We start from the raw sequence: 17,700 nt of genomic DNA, 5'->3' as shown, positions 1-17,700 counted from the left end.
GCAATCTTGGAGCTAGGCCTTGGAGCCCGTCTATATACTCAAAGCAGTTTGCTGCTGTATTTTGTGAGGCAGGCGCTGGCCTTCCAGAAAAGTCCCACAGAACGTATAGGTAGAAAATGTACAGTAAGGTCCAATTGGCGGGAATTTGAAGCTGGCCTTCCAACCTCACCTCCCCTCACAGCCTGCCACGTGGCAGCAAGACTTGTAAAGTCCCGCCTACTCACGTGATGGTTCTCATTGGTCATCACTAACGAAACCGTGCCCCATTGGCTGAAAGACATGGACAGGCACTGCCAAGCACCACTAGGGAAAGGTTCTGTTCCGCTTGTTCGTTAACTGGCTCACTCACTTGGCCTCAAGTAGGCAGTGCGGTCACAGGGGGGACGAGGTGTGGACTCACAGGAGCACTCGCCTCTGTTACTGGAGTCCTCCTGTGAGGCAGAGACCAACAGAAGCTTCTTTCACATCAGAGGCTCTTGGGGCTCAGGCCTCACCCACCACAGGAACATGCATCGTTTTTTTTCCAAAGCTCTCCGTTTCTTTGGAAAGCGGACGGTGTCGGAGGAGGAAAAGGAACAGCACCAGTGTCTCCTGGAAGGTACCTCACGGAGGGACGGGCCCATTGGGGTGCTTCCCATACACCCGGTCTAGGGCCTCGGGGACTGTGTAGGCTTCTCAGCACCCAGAGAAATGCCATCTTATAACGTTAGCATCTCTGACTTCTTGAGTCTGTTGCCTCCGACCCAAATAACTCCATTCCTGCCTCTTTGTCCCCCCATCCTCACTCTGCCCTACTACTTTCTAACCCTCCATGTTCAGATGTCCCTCATCCAAGTTCACTACCCAATTTCCCACTGCCACTCCCACAACCCCCATCTTGCAACCATCCAACAACATGCCCCCACTCCTCTGAAGTGCTGGACCAATTTACATATAACCCTAACACTTCAAAGTGGTGCTAATGTAGCGAAAAAGGTCTTTGTGCTGGGTATAGTGGGAAATGTGAGTAATCCAAGCACTGGGGAGGTGGAGGAGGCACGTAGATCTGGAGTTAGTGACTTGGGTTGCATGTGAAGACAATCATTGTTTGTGTGGGGGGCGATATTTTTTTTTTATTGTTAACGTGAAATACAGAGGGGTTGCAGTTACATAAGTAAGGTAATAACTACATTTCTTGTCAAAGTTGTTACCCTTTCCCTCATTTTTCTCCTACTTTCCCCTCCCCCCAACCCCAGAAGACATTTTTGTTGTTGGTGCTGGTGGTCATTGGGCATAAACTCGACTGAACACTGTCCCTGAGCTATTGGTTCAAGGCTAGCACTCTACCACTTGAACCACAACCCCACGTCCCGTTTTCTGGTGGTAAATAGATGATAAAAATCACAAGGACTTTTTTTTTTACCTAGGCCAGGCTTCATACCATCATCCTCAGATCTCAGCCTCCTGAGTAGTTAGGATTACAGGCATGAGCCATCAGTGCCCAACCAAGGCAATCTTTAAAAAGAAAAATAAACAGTTTCTGCTGGGGCTGTCTTCCCTCTTCCCTCTCCTCCAACTTCTCCAGATACCTTTGAACATTTTTTGTATAGATGCCAAGTGAATGGGCATGATTCCTAGTTTTGATGGATTTTGTTTATTGTGCTGCGTTTCCCTCTTTCCTTATTTATTTATTTATTTATTTAGGTCAGTCGTGGGGCCTGAAATCTGGGCCTAGGTGCTGTTCCTGAGCTGTTTAGCTCAAAGCTAGTGCTCTACCACTTGAGCCACAGTGCCACTTTCAGCTTTTTCTGCTTATGTGATGCTGAGGAATAGAACCCACAGCCTCATGCATGCAAGGCAAGCACTCTACCACTGAGCCACCTTCCCAGCCCTTTATTTTTCTTTTCTTACACCTACCTATTTTAACAAGTCCATTTATGTATAGAATACTTCTTTCTAATAATCTGTCCTCTAGCATTCTCTTTATCATTGCACTCATGATCCTGTACCTCAGTAGCCTAAGTGCTATGATTATAGGAAACTTTCTTCATATACTTACAACAATATTGGATCTGCATATATGAGGGTGAATTATTTTTGTCGTGTAGGGCTTGAACTTAGTGCCTGGGTGCTGTCCCTGAGCTGTTTTTGGCTGAAGCTCTACTACTTTGAACCACAGCTCCCCATCAAGTATTTTAGTGGTGAATTAGAAATGAGAGAGTCAAGGATTTTCCTGCCCAGGCTGGTTTTGAGCCATAATCCTCAGATCTCAGTCTCCTGCATAGCTAGAATTATGGGTGTGAACTACCAGCTCCTGGGATAAATTTTATTTTCTTTCCTAAGAGGGCATGTATATTTATCTGTGACAGTCTTCTCTCTGTCATTATGATGAAATATCTGAGATCAATCAACTGTAAAGAGGTAGTGATTATCTTCCCTTGTGGGTTCTGAAGGTTTACATAGAGAAGGTCATTTGTCTCTGTGGCTTGTGGTCATGTGGTGAAGCAGAATATTGTGGTAGGAAGCATGTGCTAGAGCATATGTGCTCACCTCATGGCAGCCAGGAAGTAGAGGGAAAATTGCTTTTAGAAACAGTACATCCAGTAATCTCTGAATGCCTAAATGAGTTAATACGTTATTGAAATCAGAACCATTATTTAATTTAATTTATTTAATTTTCTCCCAAAGCCCCAACTCTGAACACAGCTGAATTGGGGACCAAACACAAACACATTAACTTATGGGGATACTTACTATCCAATAAGAAAAGCCAACTGGGTGAGTTATTTTTAATTTGTTTACTTTTGTACACTAAAAATCTGAATCTGGCACTGAGTGCCTATAGAATAGAATTTTTTAAAAAATGTTCTTATATTCCTACAGTTAAAACTCGGTGATTTGCCCATGCTAGCTGGCACTATACTTGGGCCAAGTCCTTAACCCTTTTGATTTTGTTAATTTTTTAATCAAGTCTCCCTGTTAAACCAGCCTTGCCTGAACCACAATCCTATTTATGCTTCCAGCCCTAAATGGGAGGACAGTCATGACCTACCATGTCCAGCTTTTAATCAGTTGAATTGGATCCCTTTTACTTTTTTAAGCTTTAGAAAGCTTCCAACCAAACATCCCTGTTTCAAGTTCACAAATAGCCAATTTGAATCTTTTTTTTTTTTTTTTTTGATTGTGGGGCTTGAATTCTGGGCTTGGGCGCTGTCCCTGCGCTGTTCAGCTCAAGGCAAGCACTCTACCGCTTGAGCCACAGCACCACTTCTGGTTTTCTAGTGATTTATTGTAGATAAGAGTCTCACTGACTTTCCTGCCCGGGCTGGCTTTGAACTGCAATCCTCAGATCTCAGCCTCCTGAGTAGCTAGGATTACAGGCGTAGCCACCAGCGCCCGGCTTCAGTTTGAGGCTTTTAAGGCACACATTTTGTTAGTGACAGCCTAATAGAATATGAGAAGGTTTGCTGAGTGGTTGGTGCTTCTACCAGAATTATATTAGTTCTAATTTGTGTCTATTACTTGTAGCTGCCAAGCTTGGGACTAAGGGCTCTAAGGCCTAAGTGTCATTAATACAGTGTCTAAGAAGAATAGTCATAGTGTTGCCATGTCAAGGCACCAACAGGAAGAAAGGTACACAACTGAGCTGAGGACCAGGAGAATTCATACACCACATTCGTATTCAACACCCATATCTTAATTAATTACTTAATTTGGGTGCACATTAGGGGTAAAATTTCTTTTTCTTTTTTTTTCTTTTTTCTTTTTTGCCAGTTGTAGAGCCTGAACTTTGGGCCTGGGCACTGTCCCTCAGCTGTTCAGCTCAAGGCTAGTGCTCTACCACTTGAGACACAGCACCACTTCCAGCTTTTTGTGCTTGTGTGGTGCTGAGGAATCTAACCCAGGGCCTCATGCATGCAAGGCAAGCACTCTACCACTGACCCACCTTCCCAGCCCCCTAGAATTTATTTTTCATATCTGTCTATATGATTTGTCTGATAAGGTATTTAAAAATATCTAGATGCAAGCTAGTTCTAAATTATAAATATATGTGTAAACTTATCTACACATACAAGGTCATATGCATACATACACAAACATATTAACTAAAGTATGTAATATGCAAGGGAGAATTCCAATAGTGTAAATTTTTGAACAACTGAGGTACAGTTTAACAAAATGAATACTGGGAAACTAGAACATGTGTTGTCAGGGATGGGTGAGGTCAAGCAGAGGCGTTAGACAGAGACAAGAGGGACTGGGAATGTGGCTTAGTGGTAGAGTGCTTGCCTAACATGCATGAAGCCCTGGGTTCAATTCCTCAGTACCACATATACAGAAAAGGCCAGAAGTGGCACAGTGGCTCACGTGGTAGAGTGGTAGCCTTGAACAAAAGAAGCTCAAGGACAGTGCTTAGGTCCTGAATTCAAGCCCCCAGGACTGGACAAAAAAAGAGACAAGAAAGGGTGGGCAAATGCAATCATAATATTGGATGTATATATGTGAAAAAGAAACTAGGTAATTTGAAGAGATGGATGAGGTTTAGAGAAATGAGGAAGAATAATAAAAGAGGTAACATTGATACAGATATATTCACAAGATGACATGTTGAATTGAGACCCTTTTTTCTTTTTTTCTTTTTTCTTTTTGGGGTCCAGTCGTGGGGCCTGAACTCTGGGCCTGGGCACTGTCCCTCAGCTCTTCAGCTCAAGGCTAGAGCTCTACCACTTGAGCCACAGTGCCACTTCTGGCTTTTTTCTTTTTGCTTATGTGGTACTGAGGAATCGAACCCAGGGCCTTAGGCATGCAAGGCAAGCGCTCTACCACTGAGCCACCTTCCCAGCCCAAGACCCTTTTTTATAACTACTTAAGGATAAGTTTTTTAAAATAAAAATCTCCAGGTGCTGCATTGGATGTTATTGATAATAATGATGAAATTGTATAAGAATAGTAGTTGTTTAGCCAGGCGCTGTTTGCTCATCCCTATAATCCTAGCTACTCAGGACAGTGAGATCTGAGGATCATGGTTCAAAGCTAGCCCAGGCAGAAGTGAAGCCGTGGCTCAAAGTGCTAGAGAGGTAGCCTTGAGCACAAAGGCACAGGGATAGCACCAAGGCTCTGAGTTCAAGCTTCATGCCTGGCCAAAATAAGAATAATTATCATGGTTGCCTATGGCTTTCTAGATGAAGATAGGGAACCAACTAAGGTTTCACTCTTAGCTGTTGGAGGCCTTCATAGTTCTAAACCGTGTGCATGTTGTTGTGCCATGGTATATAGGCCTGGGACCTAGACCCCTTTCCAAGAAACCTTCACACAGTTCTGTACACCACTGCTAGACAGTGTTCTGCTAATGAAGTAAATGATGCTGCACTGGAGGACAAGGAGCACTGGGGAACAGGGAGAGAGGTGCTGCACTGATGAACAGTGTTGTAGAGGTAAACTGATGGACAGCATGTGAGCCTATACACCATGTCTTGCTGCTGTTGAGTCTATAAGCAGGAGAACCTGTAATCAAGCATAACCTCCCATGACCTCATCAGGCCAGACAATCTCCTCCTGTGGCTTCTCTGAATTAAAGGAGAACCTGAAAGTGGCAACACGCATGCACATGTTAATATTTATAACCATCACAAGAAGCAGACAGTTTGAGGAGGGTTTTTTGGTTTGTTTTTCCTTCTTCTTTATGGTGCTTGAGTATTAGCCAGGGCCTTGTGCTTGCTAGGAAAATAGTATATCATGGAGCTCCATTCCTAGCCATGAAGGTGTTGGTAATATCCTGATTGTGTAGATGGGTACCAGTTGCACCTGGTAACAAAATGTGCTTGTTCTCCTACAGAAGATGAGGGGAGGAGCTGGGATAAAAAGGCAGGCAATTGGGGCCCAAACTCTGCTTTTAGCTTCTACACCCAACTGCTTTCAGTTGGAAGCCACTGTGCTATATTGAGAAATGGAGCAACCTGCATTTGCACCTGGATGATTGGCCTCCAGAATCCTGCACCGTCCATCCCTGTGTTCTACTGTCCTTGTGACCTGTATCTCAAGTTTAACTCACTTTATTTCTGCATTTTAATCATTGTTTACCACAGTCTCATCTGGTAGGGCTTATTGGTTGTGCGTGCATGTATTTTTAATTATGTTCTTCTGTGTTTATTACAGGGAATACGAAATTAAAAACTGTGGAAGGAGTGGTAACAAAGACCAATAATGATCATGGCTGGATTGATGAGTCCATCTTCTTCCATAATGAGAATGTGACTGGTGATCTCCCTCTGAGAATTGGACAGAAAGTTACTGCAGTTGTGGAAGAAAATGAAACAAGCCTTGGATGGAAAGCAATCAAAGTAAGTTGTATGAAGTGGGGACAGTTCAGTATTTTTGGAAAGGCAACCTTGATGCTATTTGTCCAGCTTTCATGAGGGACCTAGGGTAATGGAGGGAGAGTAGGATTTCATTATCAACTAGCATGACTTCGGGAGACATCTGCTTTCATTTTAGTAATGCTATTGGTTTTAGCATAAAGTATCCATTTAAAACCTGTTATTGATATGTGATATATATATATATATACTCTGTTAACTGTTCTGCACTTAAAATGATTAGCAATGAGCTGGGCGCTGGTTGCTCACGCCTGTAATCCTAGCTACTCAGGAGGCTGAGATCTGAGGATCGCGGTTCAAAGCCAGCCTGGGCAGGAGAGACCGTGAGACTCGTATCTCCAATAAACAACCAGAAAACCGGAAGTGGCGCTGTAGCTCAAGTGGTAGAGCGCTTGCCTTGAGCTGAAGAGCTGAGGGACAGCACTCAGGCCCAGAGTTCAAGCCCACGACCGACAAAAAAAAAAAAAAATGATTAGCAATGATAAGTATGAGCATATATATTTTCCTGCAAGTTCCTTTTTTCTCTCCCACATAATGAATCTCTGTATTTGTAGAAATGTGGTTGACAGGCCACCAGCCAAACTTTTTGCTGGTTAATTGGAGACAGAGTCTCAAGACTTTTCTGCCCAGGCTGGCTTTGAACCAAGGTCCTCTGAAGCTCAGCCTCCTGATATCAGACATGAGCCTCTTGTGTCCAGCTTTACTACTGTCACTGTACTGACACTGTAAGCAGCTGGATGGGACAGCTTGTATACTATCAATCTCTGAAAGTTTTGACCATCTAAGGAATAAGATTTACTTGTATTTCCTTATCAGTTTGGGGAAAATAGAGCAACTTTTCTTAGAATTATTTGTCAGGGACATTAGAAGTATTTGCATGTTAGGTAAAATTTGAGTTTCGGGTAGGACCTTTGTGGTGGGCATATCTCCCAAGTTTGCCTTTCAACTTTGACTTTAAGCAGCAGGCAGTCACAGTTCACCCCTCACACATTTACCACAGATTAGTCCTGTGAAAGTTGTTTACATCTGAATAGTCAGTCTATCTGGCATTGGTTTTGTGTAGCAAGTGAGAGAAGGATGCAGACTTTTGTGAATGACTTTCTGCCCCCATGTATATGCTAAATGTAAGGATTCACATTTCCTTCAAGTTCAAATGCCCTTTATGCCATTAAACACAAATCTCATAGACTTGATATCGTTGTGGGGGGGGCAGTCTAACAGACCCACTTAAATTATGACCAAATGATTTGCATTTCTGAAACATTATGGCATATTTCTTCAGCCTTTGCTAGACTGGTTTTCCTACTGCAACTTTTATTTATGTTTTGGCGTTTTTGTTTGTATGTGCAGGTCCAGGGCTTCAACTTAGGGTCTGGATGCTGTTCCTAAGCTTTGTTGCTCAAGGGTAGTTCTCCCCTACTTGAGCCACAGTTCTACTTCTAGCTCTGTGTGTGTGTGTGTGTGTGTGTGAGAGAGAGAGAGAGAGGGGGGGGGGAGAGAGAGGGGAAGAGAGAGGGGTAGAGAGAGGGGAAGGGAGAGGGGGAGGGAGAGGGGGAGGGAGAGGGGGAGGGAGAGGGGGAGGGAGAGAGGGAGAGAGAGAGAGAGAGAGGGAGGGAGAGAGAGAGGGAGAGAGGGAGGGAGAGAGAGAGGGAGAGGGAGAGGGAGAGGGAGAGGGAGAGGGAGAGGGAGAGGGAGAGAGAGATTAATGAGAAATAAGAATCTCGGAACTTTGCCTACCCCAGGCTGACTTCAAATGGTGATTCTTAGATTTCAGCCTTCTAAGTAGCTAGGATTACAGGTGTGACCCACAGGCACTTGGCCTATTCGGTAGATTTTAAAAGATATTTGAAAAGATATTGGTTTATCTGTGTCTATCGAGAAATCATTGTATTGTGTTCCTCCACACATCAAAATTACAACAATTATGCCTGAAAATCTACTGGAATTTTTTGAAAGTTGCAATATATATTCGTCAATGTTTATGATAGTTGTTTAAACCACTTTTAATAGTGATCTCAGTATTTGTTCTTATAATTACTTTTGGTCATATCTGAAGCAAGTCTTTCTCTACCTTACAGGTGGAGGCTTTCTGTGAAGGTTGTATTGGTGGTAGACCATCAGAAACCAAAATGAATCTCACCTTTGGAGTGTGTGGTGATGAGTACCTTAAACACTCAAATTACTTCGCTCTGGATGTTGTTTGTAAAGGTACAGTTTACATTTTGCAAACTCTGAAATTCGGTTTTACCTAATTTCTTAGGGTAATAGTTACAGGCATTATCTCCAGGGCTGAAATTGGATACACTTACCTAATGGGAGAATTTTCACTTCTTGAACTACTTCTCTGATATATTTGGCTTTGATCAAGCACATTTGAATGCTTGATGTGGACAATATTTTCTTTTCATTTATTTTTTTGGCCAGTATTGGTGTTTGAACCTAGGGCCTGCCTTCCATTTACTCGGCTTTCTTGTGTGGCTGGCATTCTACCACTTGAGCCATGCCTCTAACCCATTTTTTCTGGTTATTTTGGAGATGAAATCTCTCAGATTTTTCTGCCTAGGCTGGTCTCAAACTGATACCCTACAGATCTCAATCTTCTGAGTAGCTAGGATTACAGGTGTGAATCACCAGTGCTTGCTAAATATAGTGCTATCATGTTTCATTTTATTTATTGCTTGAAGTTACTAATATTTCTATGTTTTGTCCATATAATTATTTAGGTATCTACTTTAACAATATTACAAGTATGCAAGGACAGTATTCATACTGAAAATGTGTTAAGACATAGCCTTCTCCCTTCCCCCCAGTGTATTCATTGTTGAACTCTGTTAATATTGAATATAACATTTTGGTTTTGTTTGCCTAAAGCTCAAGTGAGAGTGCTAGCTAGTGGAAGAGCTGAGGGACAGTGCTCAGAGGCCCAGAGTTTAAGCCCCAGGACCAAAAAAAACCCCAAACCAAACCAAACCAAAAACCTAGAAGTGGTGCTGCAGCTCAAAGTGGTAGAACACTTGTCTTGAGCAAATGTCCTCAGGGACAGCACTCAGGCCCTGAGATCAAGACCCAGGAGTGACAAAAAAAAGTCAGAAGTGAAGCTATGGCTCAAGTTGTAGAGTGCTAACCTTGAGCAAAGAAACTCAGGGACAGCGCTTAAGACCTGAGTTCAAGCCCCATGGCTAACCCTCCCCCGCAATGGTATTTGAGTTGGATTCAGTTCAACAGAGATTTCTAGATATGGGCTTGGCCAGGCTTTGGTAGTGAAGCCCTCATCATTTACTTGTAGACATTGAAGGGTCCCACACATCCCTCCCAGCAGACCATGCAGAGGCAGGAAAAAGGTTATTATAAGATTTATTAGAGGAGCCATATTTCCCCCAAGAGGGAGCACATGGGCTCCACCACCATCCAGGTAGCAGGAGGGGTCTGAGGGTTGGAAGTGAGGTAGATGGGAGTTCAGGTGGATCTGGGTGGAGAGAGGGAGGAGCCAGCTATATGGCGGGAACTCCAAGGATGGGAGGGCCTCAGGTCTGGGTGGAGCTGAGGACCAAGTGTGAGCGTAATACTAACAGACATGACCAAAAAGATGTTACTAAACAAAGCTGGGAGAACACTGTTCTGCACTGGGGAAGATTGCCTAGGCTAGGAACTGCTCTATCTGGACTCTATGCCCCTGCCATCCCCTGCCCAACTGGATTTAGAAATAAGAATGGAAAGGGAAAAAAGTAAAAAATTGAAAGTACTTGTTTAAGTCTCAACTGCCCTGTAGCTTGGATGCAAAGAGAAACACTGTCCCAACCATACAATACACCTCCCTATTATAGTGTTCTTAAATGTGAAATTCAGAAGTTGATTTTCAGTTGGTATCCCAGACTCCAAACATCAAACATGTTTGTTTGTTTGTTTCAGGAATCCTCAATTCTGTGAGGAAAGGTACATTGGTCTGCTAAGCTCCAAAGGCAATTTCTTGGTTTCTGTAATAATGCCACCCAACCCCTCCTTTTATGCAGGTTCAGGGGCTTGAAATCAGGATCGGACTGTCCCTGAGGGTTTTTTTTTTTTTTTTTTTTTTTGCTCAAGGCTAATTAGTGCCACTTGAGTCATAACTCCACTTCTGGCTTTTTGGTAAATAATTGGAGATGAGAGTCTCATGGCCCTTCCTACACAGGCTTGCGTTCAATTAGGATCCTCAAATCCTCCTGAGTAGCTAGCTTAGGTACAGGTGTGAGCCACTGGGTTTGTCAGCTCCTTTAAGATTAAAATAGACCAAAGTTGGTTAGGGAGGAAATGTGGCAGTTAAATATCGAGTCGGGTAAATATTTTATATTTACATATATTTATAAAATATAAAACAAGACATAAAATATAAAATATATTTTATTATACATATATTAGTATATTTTATAAAATAGATGTACATATCATACATCATGTATTTTATTTTTATTAATATATTTATTAGATTTATATTTGTGTATTTAAATGAAAGTTATCTTTTTATAACTTGTATATATTTAATTCAGTGCCATATCTTTTATACATGTTTATATAAAATGTTTTATAACTATTAAACACAAAATATTGTTTTAAATAAATATTAAAAGGCTAGAAGTTGGAACAAAGAAACTAACATAACAAGTAAGCTTCCAGCATTTATTTTTTTTTAATTTAATTTTATTTTATTTGAGAACATACTGTACAGAGGGGCTACAACCACATGGGCAGGATAATGCATACATTTCTTACCAAGCATTGCAGCCTCCTCCTTTGTTTACCCTTCACCTCCCTTCCCAGCCTCCCCCCTCCCCTCACCCAATTATACCCCCCTCCCCCCCCACACCGACATTGTAAAGTTGGTTTTGAAGCTTCCAGCATTTAAATGCTAAGTTTCAAGGATTGTAAAGGGAGCTAGCTATGGAAAACTACCCTGCCTTTGATATGATAAAAACTTGGGTCTTTCCTCTTGAATTCCTAGGGACAGAAGCTTCTCTGAAGAAAGGAAGCTCTAAAGCTCACCTATTATCCACTTGTTTTGGGAAGGCTTAGGGTCATCTCCATATTTTACAATACTAATTAAGGCCCATCTGGGCTAATGTGACCATTGCCCAAGGATTGGGGGCTGCTAGACCTCACTACCAAGTGTATTTATTTCCTCAGCTTAGAGAGAATAAAGGGAGCAGATAACAAGCTGCTCCTTTGAGTATTTAATGTCCATGTACTGCAGGAAACTTTTTTCTCTTTTCTCCTTTAACCTGTTATGCTAAAAGTAAACCTTGCTTAAAAGATAAGAAGGAAAAGAAAGAGAAAAGAAAGAGAAAGAAGGAAAAATGGAAGGAAGGAAAGGGAGAAAGGAAGAAGGGCAGGCAGGCAGGCAGGTAGACAAAGATCCATGTGGCTCTGCTGGTCTCCGTGTTTTTGTATTCAGTACCATACCCCTGTTATTAGGAAAATATATAAATACATACTCACATCTTGGAAATTTTCATTAATACAGATTCTGTCTCTTATTAGTTGAATACATGGAATACTTAGTTGCAGTTATCAATCATGTTTGCCCCCAAACCAATTCCAAGAATATAACTTCTCTTATCAGTTTCTGGTTTTCTAAGAATACATGTAGAATACGATACTTTGTTCCAAATTTCTGTTTTTATTAACATGTCAAAACAAATGTTTTAATCTCCAGCATGGGACATTTTTTTTTTTTTGGTCCAGTCGTGGAGCCTGAACTCTGGGCCTGGGCGCTGTCCCTCAGCTCTTCAGCTCAAGGCTAGCGCTCTACCACTTGAGCCACAGCGCCACTTCCGGCTTTTTTTTCTGCTTATGTGGTGCTGAGGAATCGAACCCAGGGCCTCATGCATGCAAGGCAAGCGCTCTACCACTGAGCCAACTCCCAGCCCCAGCATGGGACTTTTAACACTGAATTTACAACAACATTGTGTCTCTAGCAAAGATATTTCAGCTCTGAAAGGATCAATGAAAGGATCTGTCACATCCATCCCAAGGGACCATGAGAGGCAGGCAGGCACAGGAGAACGATTATTACAAGGTTTATTACAGGAGCCATATTTCCCCCAGAGAGAGAGCACATGGCAGCCTCCGCTATCTAGGTAGCAGTAGGGTCTGAGGGAGTAGGAAGTGAGGTCGATGGGAGCTCAGGTGGGTCTGGGTGGAGAGAGGGAGGGACCAGTTGTTTGGCAGGAACTCCAGGGCAGGGAGGAGCTCAGGTCTGGGTGGAGCTGAGGACCAAAGGTGGGCATAATACTTATATTCCATGCTCTGTTGTTTAATAAAAATAGGGGGTACCAGGCTGGGATATGGGCAGAGGTCATTTCTTCTGGAGCTACTTCCTGCTGTAAAGGGATGAAGTAGTCAGGGGTCCCTGTATCATTGCTTAGCCAGGTACCATCCAAGAAGCATCTGCTTGACACTGGTTGGTAAAGGTCCTCCTTTTTCCATGGCAATAGTTATCTAAAATGCAAGACACAATTGATAAAAGGCAAAATTGCTGTTAGAAGCCCAAGAAAGGAACGGGCTGTTGGCTACTTCCTGCTGGTCAGGGGGCATCAAGGAATCCCTGGAGCTGGGGTCTTTACGGTCTGAGCTGGGCAAGGCAGCGCAGTGTAAGTGATGTCTCCAGTTGCCTATAGGAACAGGATGGCCTTGACTTGTTCTCAGATGGTATCCTGGGCAGGGGATCTTATCCTGTTGAAAGAGACTTTTTGAAAGATCAGGCAAAAATCTGACAAGGTGACAAGGTCAGTTAACATGAATGACATAGGAGAACACACATTGACCATGGGCCAGAAACGTTCCATTTGGAGGATAAGCCCAATTGCAGCCCATTACAGGGAAGGCAGAATAACTGGACTTGGGGCAAGGAAGGCAGGAAGTGGGTGTCTAGGTTCTTTTGGGTAACTGGGTAGGGGGAGTACCAGTCAGAAGCTACTATAGATACAAATAGCAGGCAACAAAGGCAAGATCGTTAACTTTCTGTCCAGTTAGAAGGTAGACAGGTATGGTCATTAGGTGGGCAAGCAACTATTTCTCTTGATCTCGGGCTCTGATTAATTTTGAAAGGGCGAGCATAAAGTGACCCCATTTAGGATGTCATCTCCTCTTACTCCTCTCCATTGTCAGGACTGACTTTGTCCTGGTGGGTGTCTCAGCGTCCGTTGCTGGGATAGCTTGTCCCAGTGGAACCTACTGGGTTTGGACTCAAGGCCTGGGCACTGTCCCTGAGCACTTCTGCTCCAGGCTAGTGCTCTACCACTTAGAGTCACGATGCCACTTTCAGCCTTCAGCTGGATACTTAGAGGTGAGTCTCGAGCTATGTCTCCAGCCTGGCTCTGTGCTGATTAGCTGGGAGATGGAATTTTAGAGGGATTTTATTTTGTGCTCAGGATGGCTTTGAACTGTGGCAAAAGGGAGTCTTTGTTACAAAAGCCCTTTTAATTTGCAATTAAAGCCACAAGGAGACCATTGAGATAGAAGTTACCTATAACTTATTAATAATTGAGTAACAATTACTTGCCAACAACAAACTTTTAGTAAACAGGAGACAAGAACAGACACGTGACATGATATAATGGCATTGCTGGTCAGGTCAGAGGGGGGAAGGTCACAGAATCAAGTTGAATTGGCACAAAATAGAGTCAGCTCGAAATAGCAGCTGAGCTCCAACAATGCCAAGATGGTGGATCTGCCACTTGGTAAATGCTAGAGAGAGCTAAAGATTTTGACAGAGAGGGTGCATTGCTTCTGACACACTGGAGCTTCAGGTTCCACCCCCACTACAAAGGCAAAAGAGGGGTCCCTCAGGGGAGTGGGGGCCTTGCAGAGGAGGCCCTTCAGGGGAGGGGGCCTTGCAGGAGAGGCTGCAGAGGATGGAGGGACCTCGCATGGGAGGCTGCAGAGGGGGTACCTTGCAGTAGAGGTTGTAAAAGGGGGTGTACCTCACTGGGGAGGCCGTAAAAGACGGGGCACCTCGCAGGGGAGGCCACAGAAGTGGGCGTGCCTTGTGGGGGAGACCGCAAAAGAGTGGGTACATCGCAGGGGAGGCTGCAAAACATGGGGGCCTCACAGGGGAGGCTACAAAATGGGGGTGCCTCTCAGGGGAAGTCACAAAAGAGGGGGTACATCACAGGGGAGGCCGCCTCGCAGGGGAAGCCACAGGGACACCTCACAGGGGAGGCTGCAAAAGAGGGGTGCCTTGCAGGGGAGGCCACAAAAGAGGGGGTGCCTTGGGAGAGGCTGCAGAAGTGGCTGTGCCTCGAAGGGGACGCCGTAAAAGAGGGGGCGCCTCAAGGAGGAGGCCGCAAGAGTGGGTGCCTCACAGGGGAGGCCACAAAAGGGGGAGCGCCTCATGGGGGAGGCCAAAGAAGTGGACTTACCTCACGGGGGAGGCTGCAAGAGAGACAGCGCCTTGCGAGGGAGGCTGCAAAAGAGGGAGCACCTTGTGGTGGAGGCCAAAGTGGGGGTACCTTGCCGGGGAGGCAACAAAAGAGGGAAGGGCCTTGCAGGGGAGGCTGCAAAACAGGGGGTATGCAGAGGAGGAATTTAAACTTAAACTCATCCATACTTTTACCTTCAGTTGGAAGGGAGAGGTAGAGAGAGACAGAGACAGAGAGTTCTACCTGCCCAAGTGCTCACATAAGTGGAGTTTTAAACTTGGGGCCAAAGTTGATTGTAAGGAAATTTAGTTCTGTCCTTTTCCATAAGTGACCAGAGCCAAAAGCTAGCTGTGGAGCGTCCTTGGCAGTGCAATGTAGCTCAAACAAGGACCTACTAATGAGAAGGATCATCACCCCTCTCCACAGTGGTCCCCAGCCACGGAAGGTGGGGGGGGGGTGAGATCCGGGCACTTGAAAGCCGGAATTCCTGTCAACTGGTCACTGACCTGGGGTAGGACTTAATTAGCCAGTGTTGGGCAGCAGGTAGAGTGCTTGGTCAGGAGAAAGTTACCTTATTGTTCCTCTGGCGATCAGAGTGTAGGATCTGAGGCTAGGTCCCGGGGAAGCTGGTCGGACCCCCATCCGAAGTGGGGTGGGGAAGCAAATCCACCAGGGAACCTATCCCCGTAGAGCCACCAATGAAAGGACCAATGAAAGGATCCGTCACATCCATCCCAGGGGACAAGGCAGAGGCAGGCAGGCACAGGAGAAAGATTATTAGAAGACCTATTAGAGGAGCCATATTTCCCCCAGAGAATGAGCACATGGCAGCCTCCACTACCTAGGTAGCAGCAGGGTCTGAGGGAGTAGGAAGTGAGGTAGATGGGAGCTCAGATGGGTCTTGGTGGAGAGAGGGAGGGGCCAGCTGTATGGCAGGAACTCCAGGGCTGGGAGGAGCTCAGGTCTGGGTGGAGCTGAGGACCAAAGGTGGGCATAATGCTTACAAGCTCTGCCTAATAAAGCCTGTGATGCTCACCGAAGGACTAGCTTCAAACACAGTTAACACTTTTACCTCCTGTGAATTTGTGGAATTACTAAAGGAGAATCAACAGCTGAAGGATTATAAATTTCCATAGGTTAAAGGGGTTCAAAGGTTCAAAACAAGCCATAGATATAGTAGACACTGTTTTAGGCGTTATGACAAAGCAACTTGTGATATTGCACCTTACCAAAAGGAATACATTTATTCCAACTTGATTTCTCCCCATGGCTGTTTTAGATTTTGACCCTTATGAGGGTGACCTGATGGAAGTTGTGTTTTCCTTCAAGACTGAAATGCAGGACAGGAAGATCATCTCTGTGAAGCCTCTGAGATACAATCACGTGAAAGAGGTATTCCCTGTGCATGAAGTATGGGCTTATGTTATTTCCTGTACACAAACTAGTGGTCCTTTGTGTCTTTCTTATCTTTCCTATAGTGATGTTTTCTGTTGCTCAGGCTTCTACCAAGTGTGTTGGGATAGCTAAAATAAAATAGAGCCTCTGGCTGAGCACAGGTGGCTCATGACTGTAATCCTAGCTACTCAGGAGGCTGAGATCTCAAGATTGTGGTTTGTGCAGAGCCTGTTAGGATGGATGATGCTTTCCTACATTAAATCTCATCATTTCTCATCACAGGTCTTCATTACCAGTATATATGGAAAAGAAGGGGTGGTGGACAGCAATATCTTTTACACCTTGGAGTCTCTGAAAGTTCCTGCTGGATACCAACCTCAAGTCCATGACCTTGTCAACGTGCTGGTAGTGCAGACTGCTCAGCCTGGCTTCTATTGGAGAGCAATCTCCATGACCCCAGTGTACATGGGATAGAAACTACGCCTTTCATTTTTCCTCTTAGGGGTAGTATAGGACCCCATTTAATGAATATGTTTAGGTTAGCCAAGTCAAAAGGAAATGTAAACTTCAATTGTTCTTGTAAACATCCCTTGGGACCATGAGCAATCTTAAGGGAAGTGCATTGTCAATAAGAAATGTTTTAAAGTTTCTCTTGATTGTAAAACAAAAAACAAAAACAAAAAAAAATAACAAAAAAAAAACTGAAAAAGCAGCCCTGCCTAAGGTAAATCTTGGTTTCCAGGCTCATAGTGAATTCTATGCTGGCAGTGCTAGTTTTGGCCTTTGATCATACACCTGCAGAGACAAAGCATCTAACTCCAAGCACAAGGGCCAGCATGTTAATGGGCATGGTTTAAAGTGACAGTCTTTCTTTAGATTGGAGTCCGCCTTATGCTGTGTGTGCAGTGTTTCCTTATTTCCACGGCATTTTCCATCTCCTAACGACTCCTCAGTTTATGAAATTTAGTATCTATCTCTGGCCCTTCTTTCCATGCTATTCAGAATGTCAAGATGAGGGATATTTTTTCAGAGCTGTGTGTTATCTTTTCTTCATTAACTCAGCAGCAAGTACTTAGTATGGTGCCTGGCTGATACTAGGGCAGAGTACATGTTACTAACTTTAATAAATTATTTGAGCAGCAATAGAGCTTGTGTGTGCTTAATTCATTATCCAATACATAATAATCAAGTTGTTGATCATACCATGAAGACCTCAGTTTTTTTTCCTAGTTGTGAGGCTTGAATTCAGGGCCTGAGCTCTTTTTGCTCAAGGCTATTGCTCAAGGCTATTGCTCTATCACAGTGCCATTCCAGTTTTCTGGTAGTTAATTAGAGATAAGAGTCTCATGGGGACCTTTCTGCCTGAGCTGACTTCAAACTGCGATCCTCAGATCTCAGCCTCCTGAGTAGCTAGGATTATTGGCATGAGCACTGGCGCTGGGCCTCAGTGTTTTTTTAAAAACAAAAACATAGCCATGCATGGTGTCCATAAGCCTCCGTGGGCACTTTATGGAAGAGGTGCCAGTCCATCTGCAGATTTGTATCAGGGCAAACCA

The 17,700-nt window shown here is 44.1% G+C and overlaps 1 protein-coding gene and 1 long non-coding RNA gene across 3 annotated transcripts in view; one reads left to right on the top strand and one right to left on the bottom strand.

The window, feature by feature from the left end:
- The first annotated feature begins 383 nt into the window (after nucleotides 1-383).
- On the top strand, nucleotides 384-17,275 carry LOC138840043 (cancer/testis antigen 55-like). 2 transcript variants are annotated; one of them, XM_070039677.1, is made up of 6 exons: nucleotides 384-598; nucleotides 2,668-2,757; nucleotides 6,136-6,320; nucleotides 8,435-8,564; nucleotides 16,029-16,141; nucleotides 16,427-17,275. In XM_070039677.1, exons 1-6 carry the CDS (start codon nucleotides 508-510, stop codon nucleotides 16,616-16,618), a joined length of 801 nt encoding a protein of 266 aa, XP_069895778.1. In that variant the 5' UTR covers nucleotides 384-507; the 3' UTR covers nucleotides 16,619-17,275. The 2 variants fall into 2 exon arrangements, with proteins under 2 accessions (XP_069895778.1, XP_069895779.1); XM_070039678.1 differs by lacking the exon at nucleotides 2,668-2,757.
- LOC138840045 (uncharacterized) overlaps nucleotides 12,018-17,700 on the bottom strand; it is a 31,944-nt gene continuing 26,261 nt past the window's right edge. The window contains exons 3-4 of the long non-coding RNA XR_011376033.1: nucleotides 15,321-15,427; nucleotides 12,018-13,061 (exon numbers count right to left, since the gene is read on the bottom strand). This is a non-coding gene — a long non-coding RNA (uncharacterized lncRNA). The remainder of the gene's footprint in view (nucleotides 13,062-15,320; nucleotides 15,428-17,700) is intronic.

Source organism: Dipodomys merriami, unplaced genomic scaffold (genome assembly GCF_024711535.1).
Source record: "Dipodomys merriami isolate MVZ:Mamm:240054 unplaced genomic scaffold, mDipMer1.0.p SCAF_3, whole genome shotgun sequence".
Classification (NCBI taxonomy): Eukaryota; Metazoa; Chordata; class Mammalia; order Rodentia; family Heteromyidae; genus Dipodomys; species Dipodomys merriami.
Note: the sequence above shows the minus strand (reverse complement) of the source record. Positions and strands in the feature narration are given on the sequence as shown.

What these genes read in the sequence shown, in the direction of transcription:
- LOC138840043 (XM_070039677.1), top strand. Translation starts at nt 508, where the DNA reads ATGCATCGTTTTTTTTCCAAAGCTCTCCGTTTCTTTGGAAAGCGGACG. An exon ending in GCACCAGTGTCTCCTGGAAG is followed by an intron (nt 599 to 2,667) that starts GTACCTCACGGA and finishes TTTCTCCCAAAG; the next exon opens with CCCCAACTCTGAACACAGCT. An exon ending in TCTGGATGTTGTTTGTAAAG is followed by an intron (nt 8,565 to 16,028) that starts GTACAGTTTACA and finishes TGGCTGTTTTAG; the next exon opens with ATTTTGACCCTTATGAGGGT.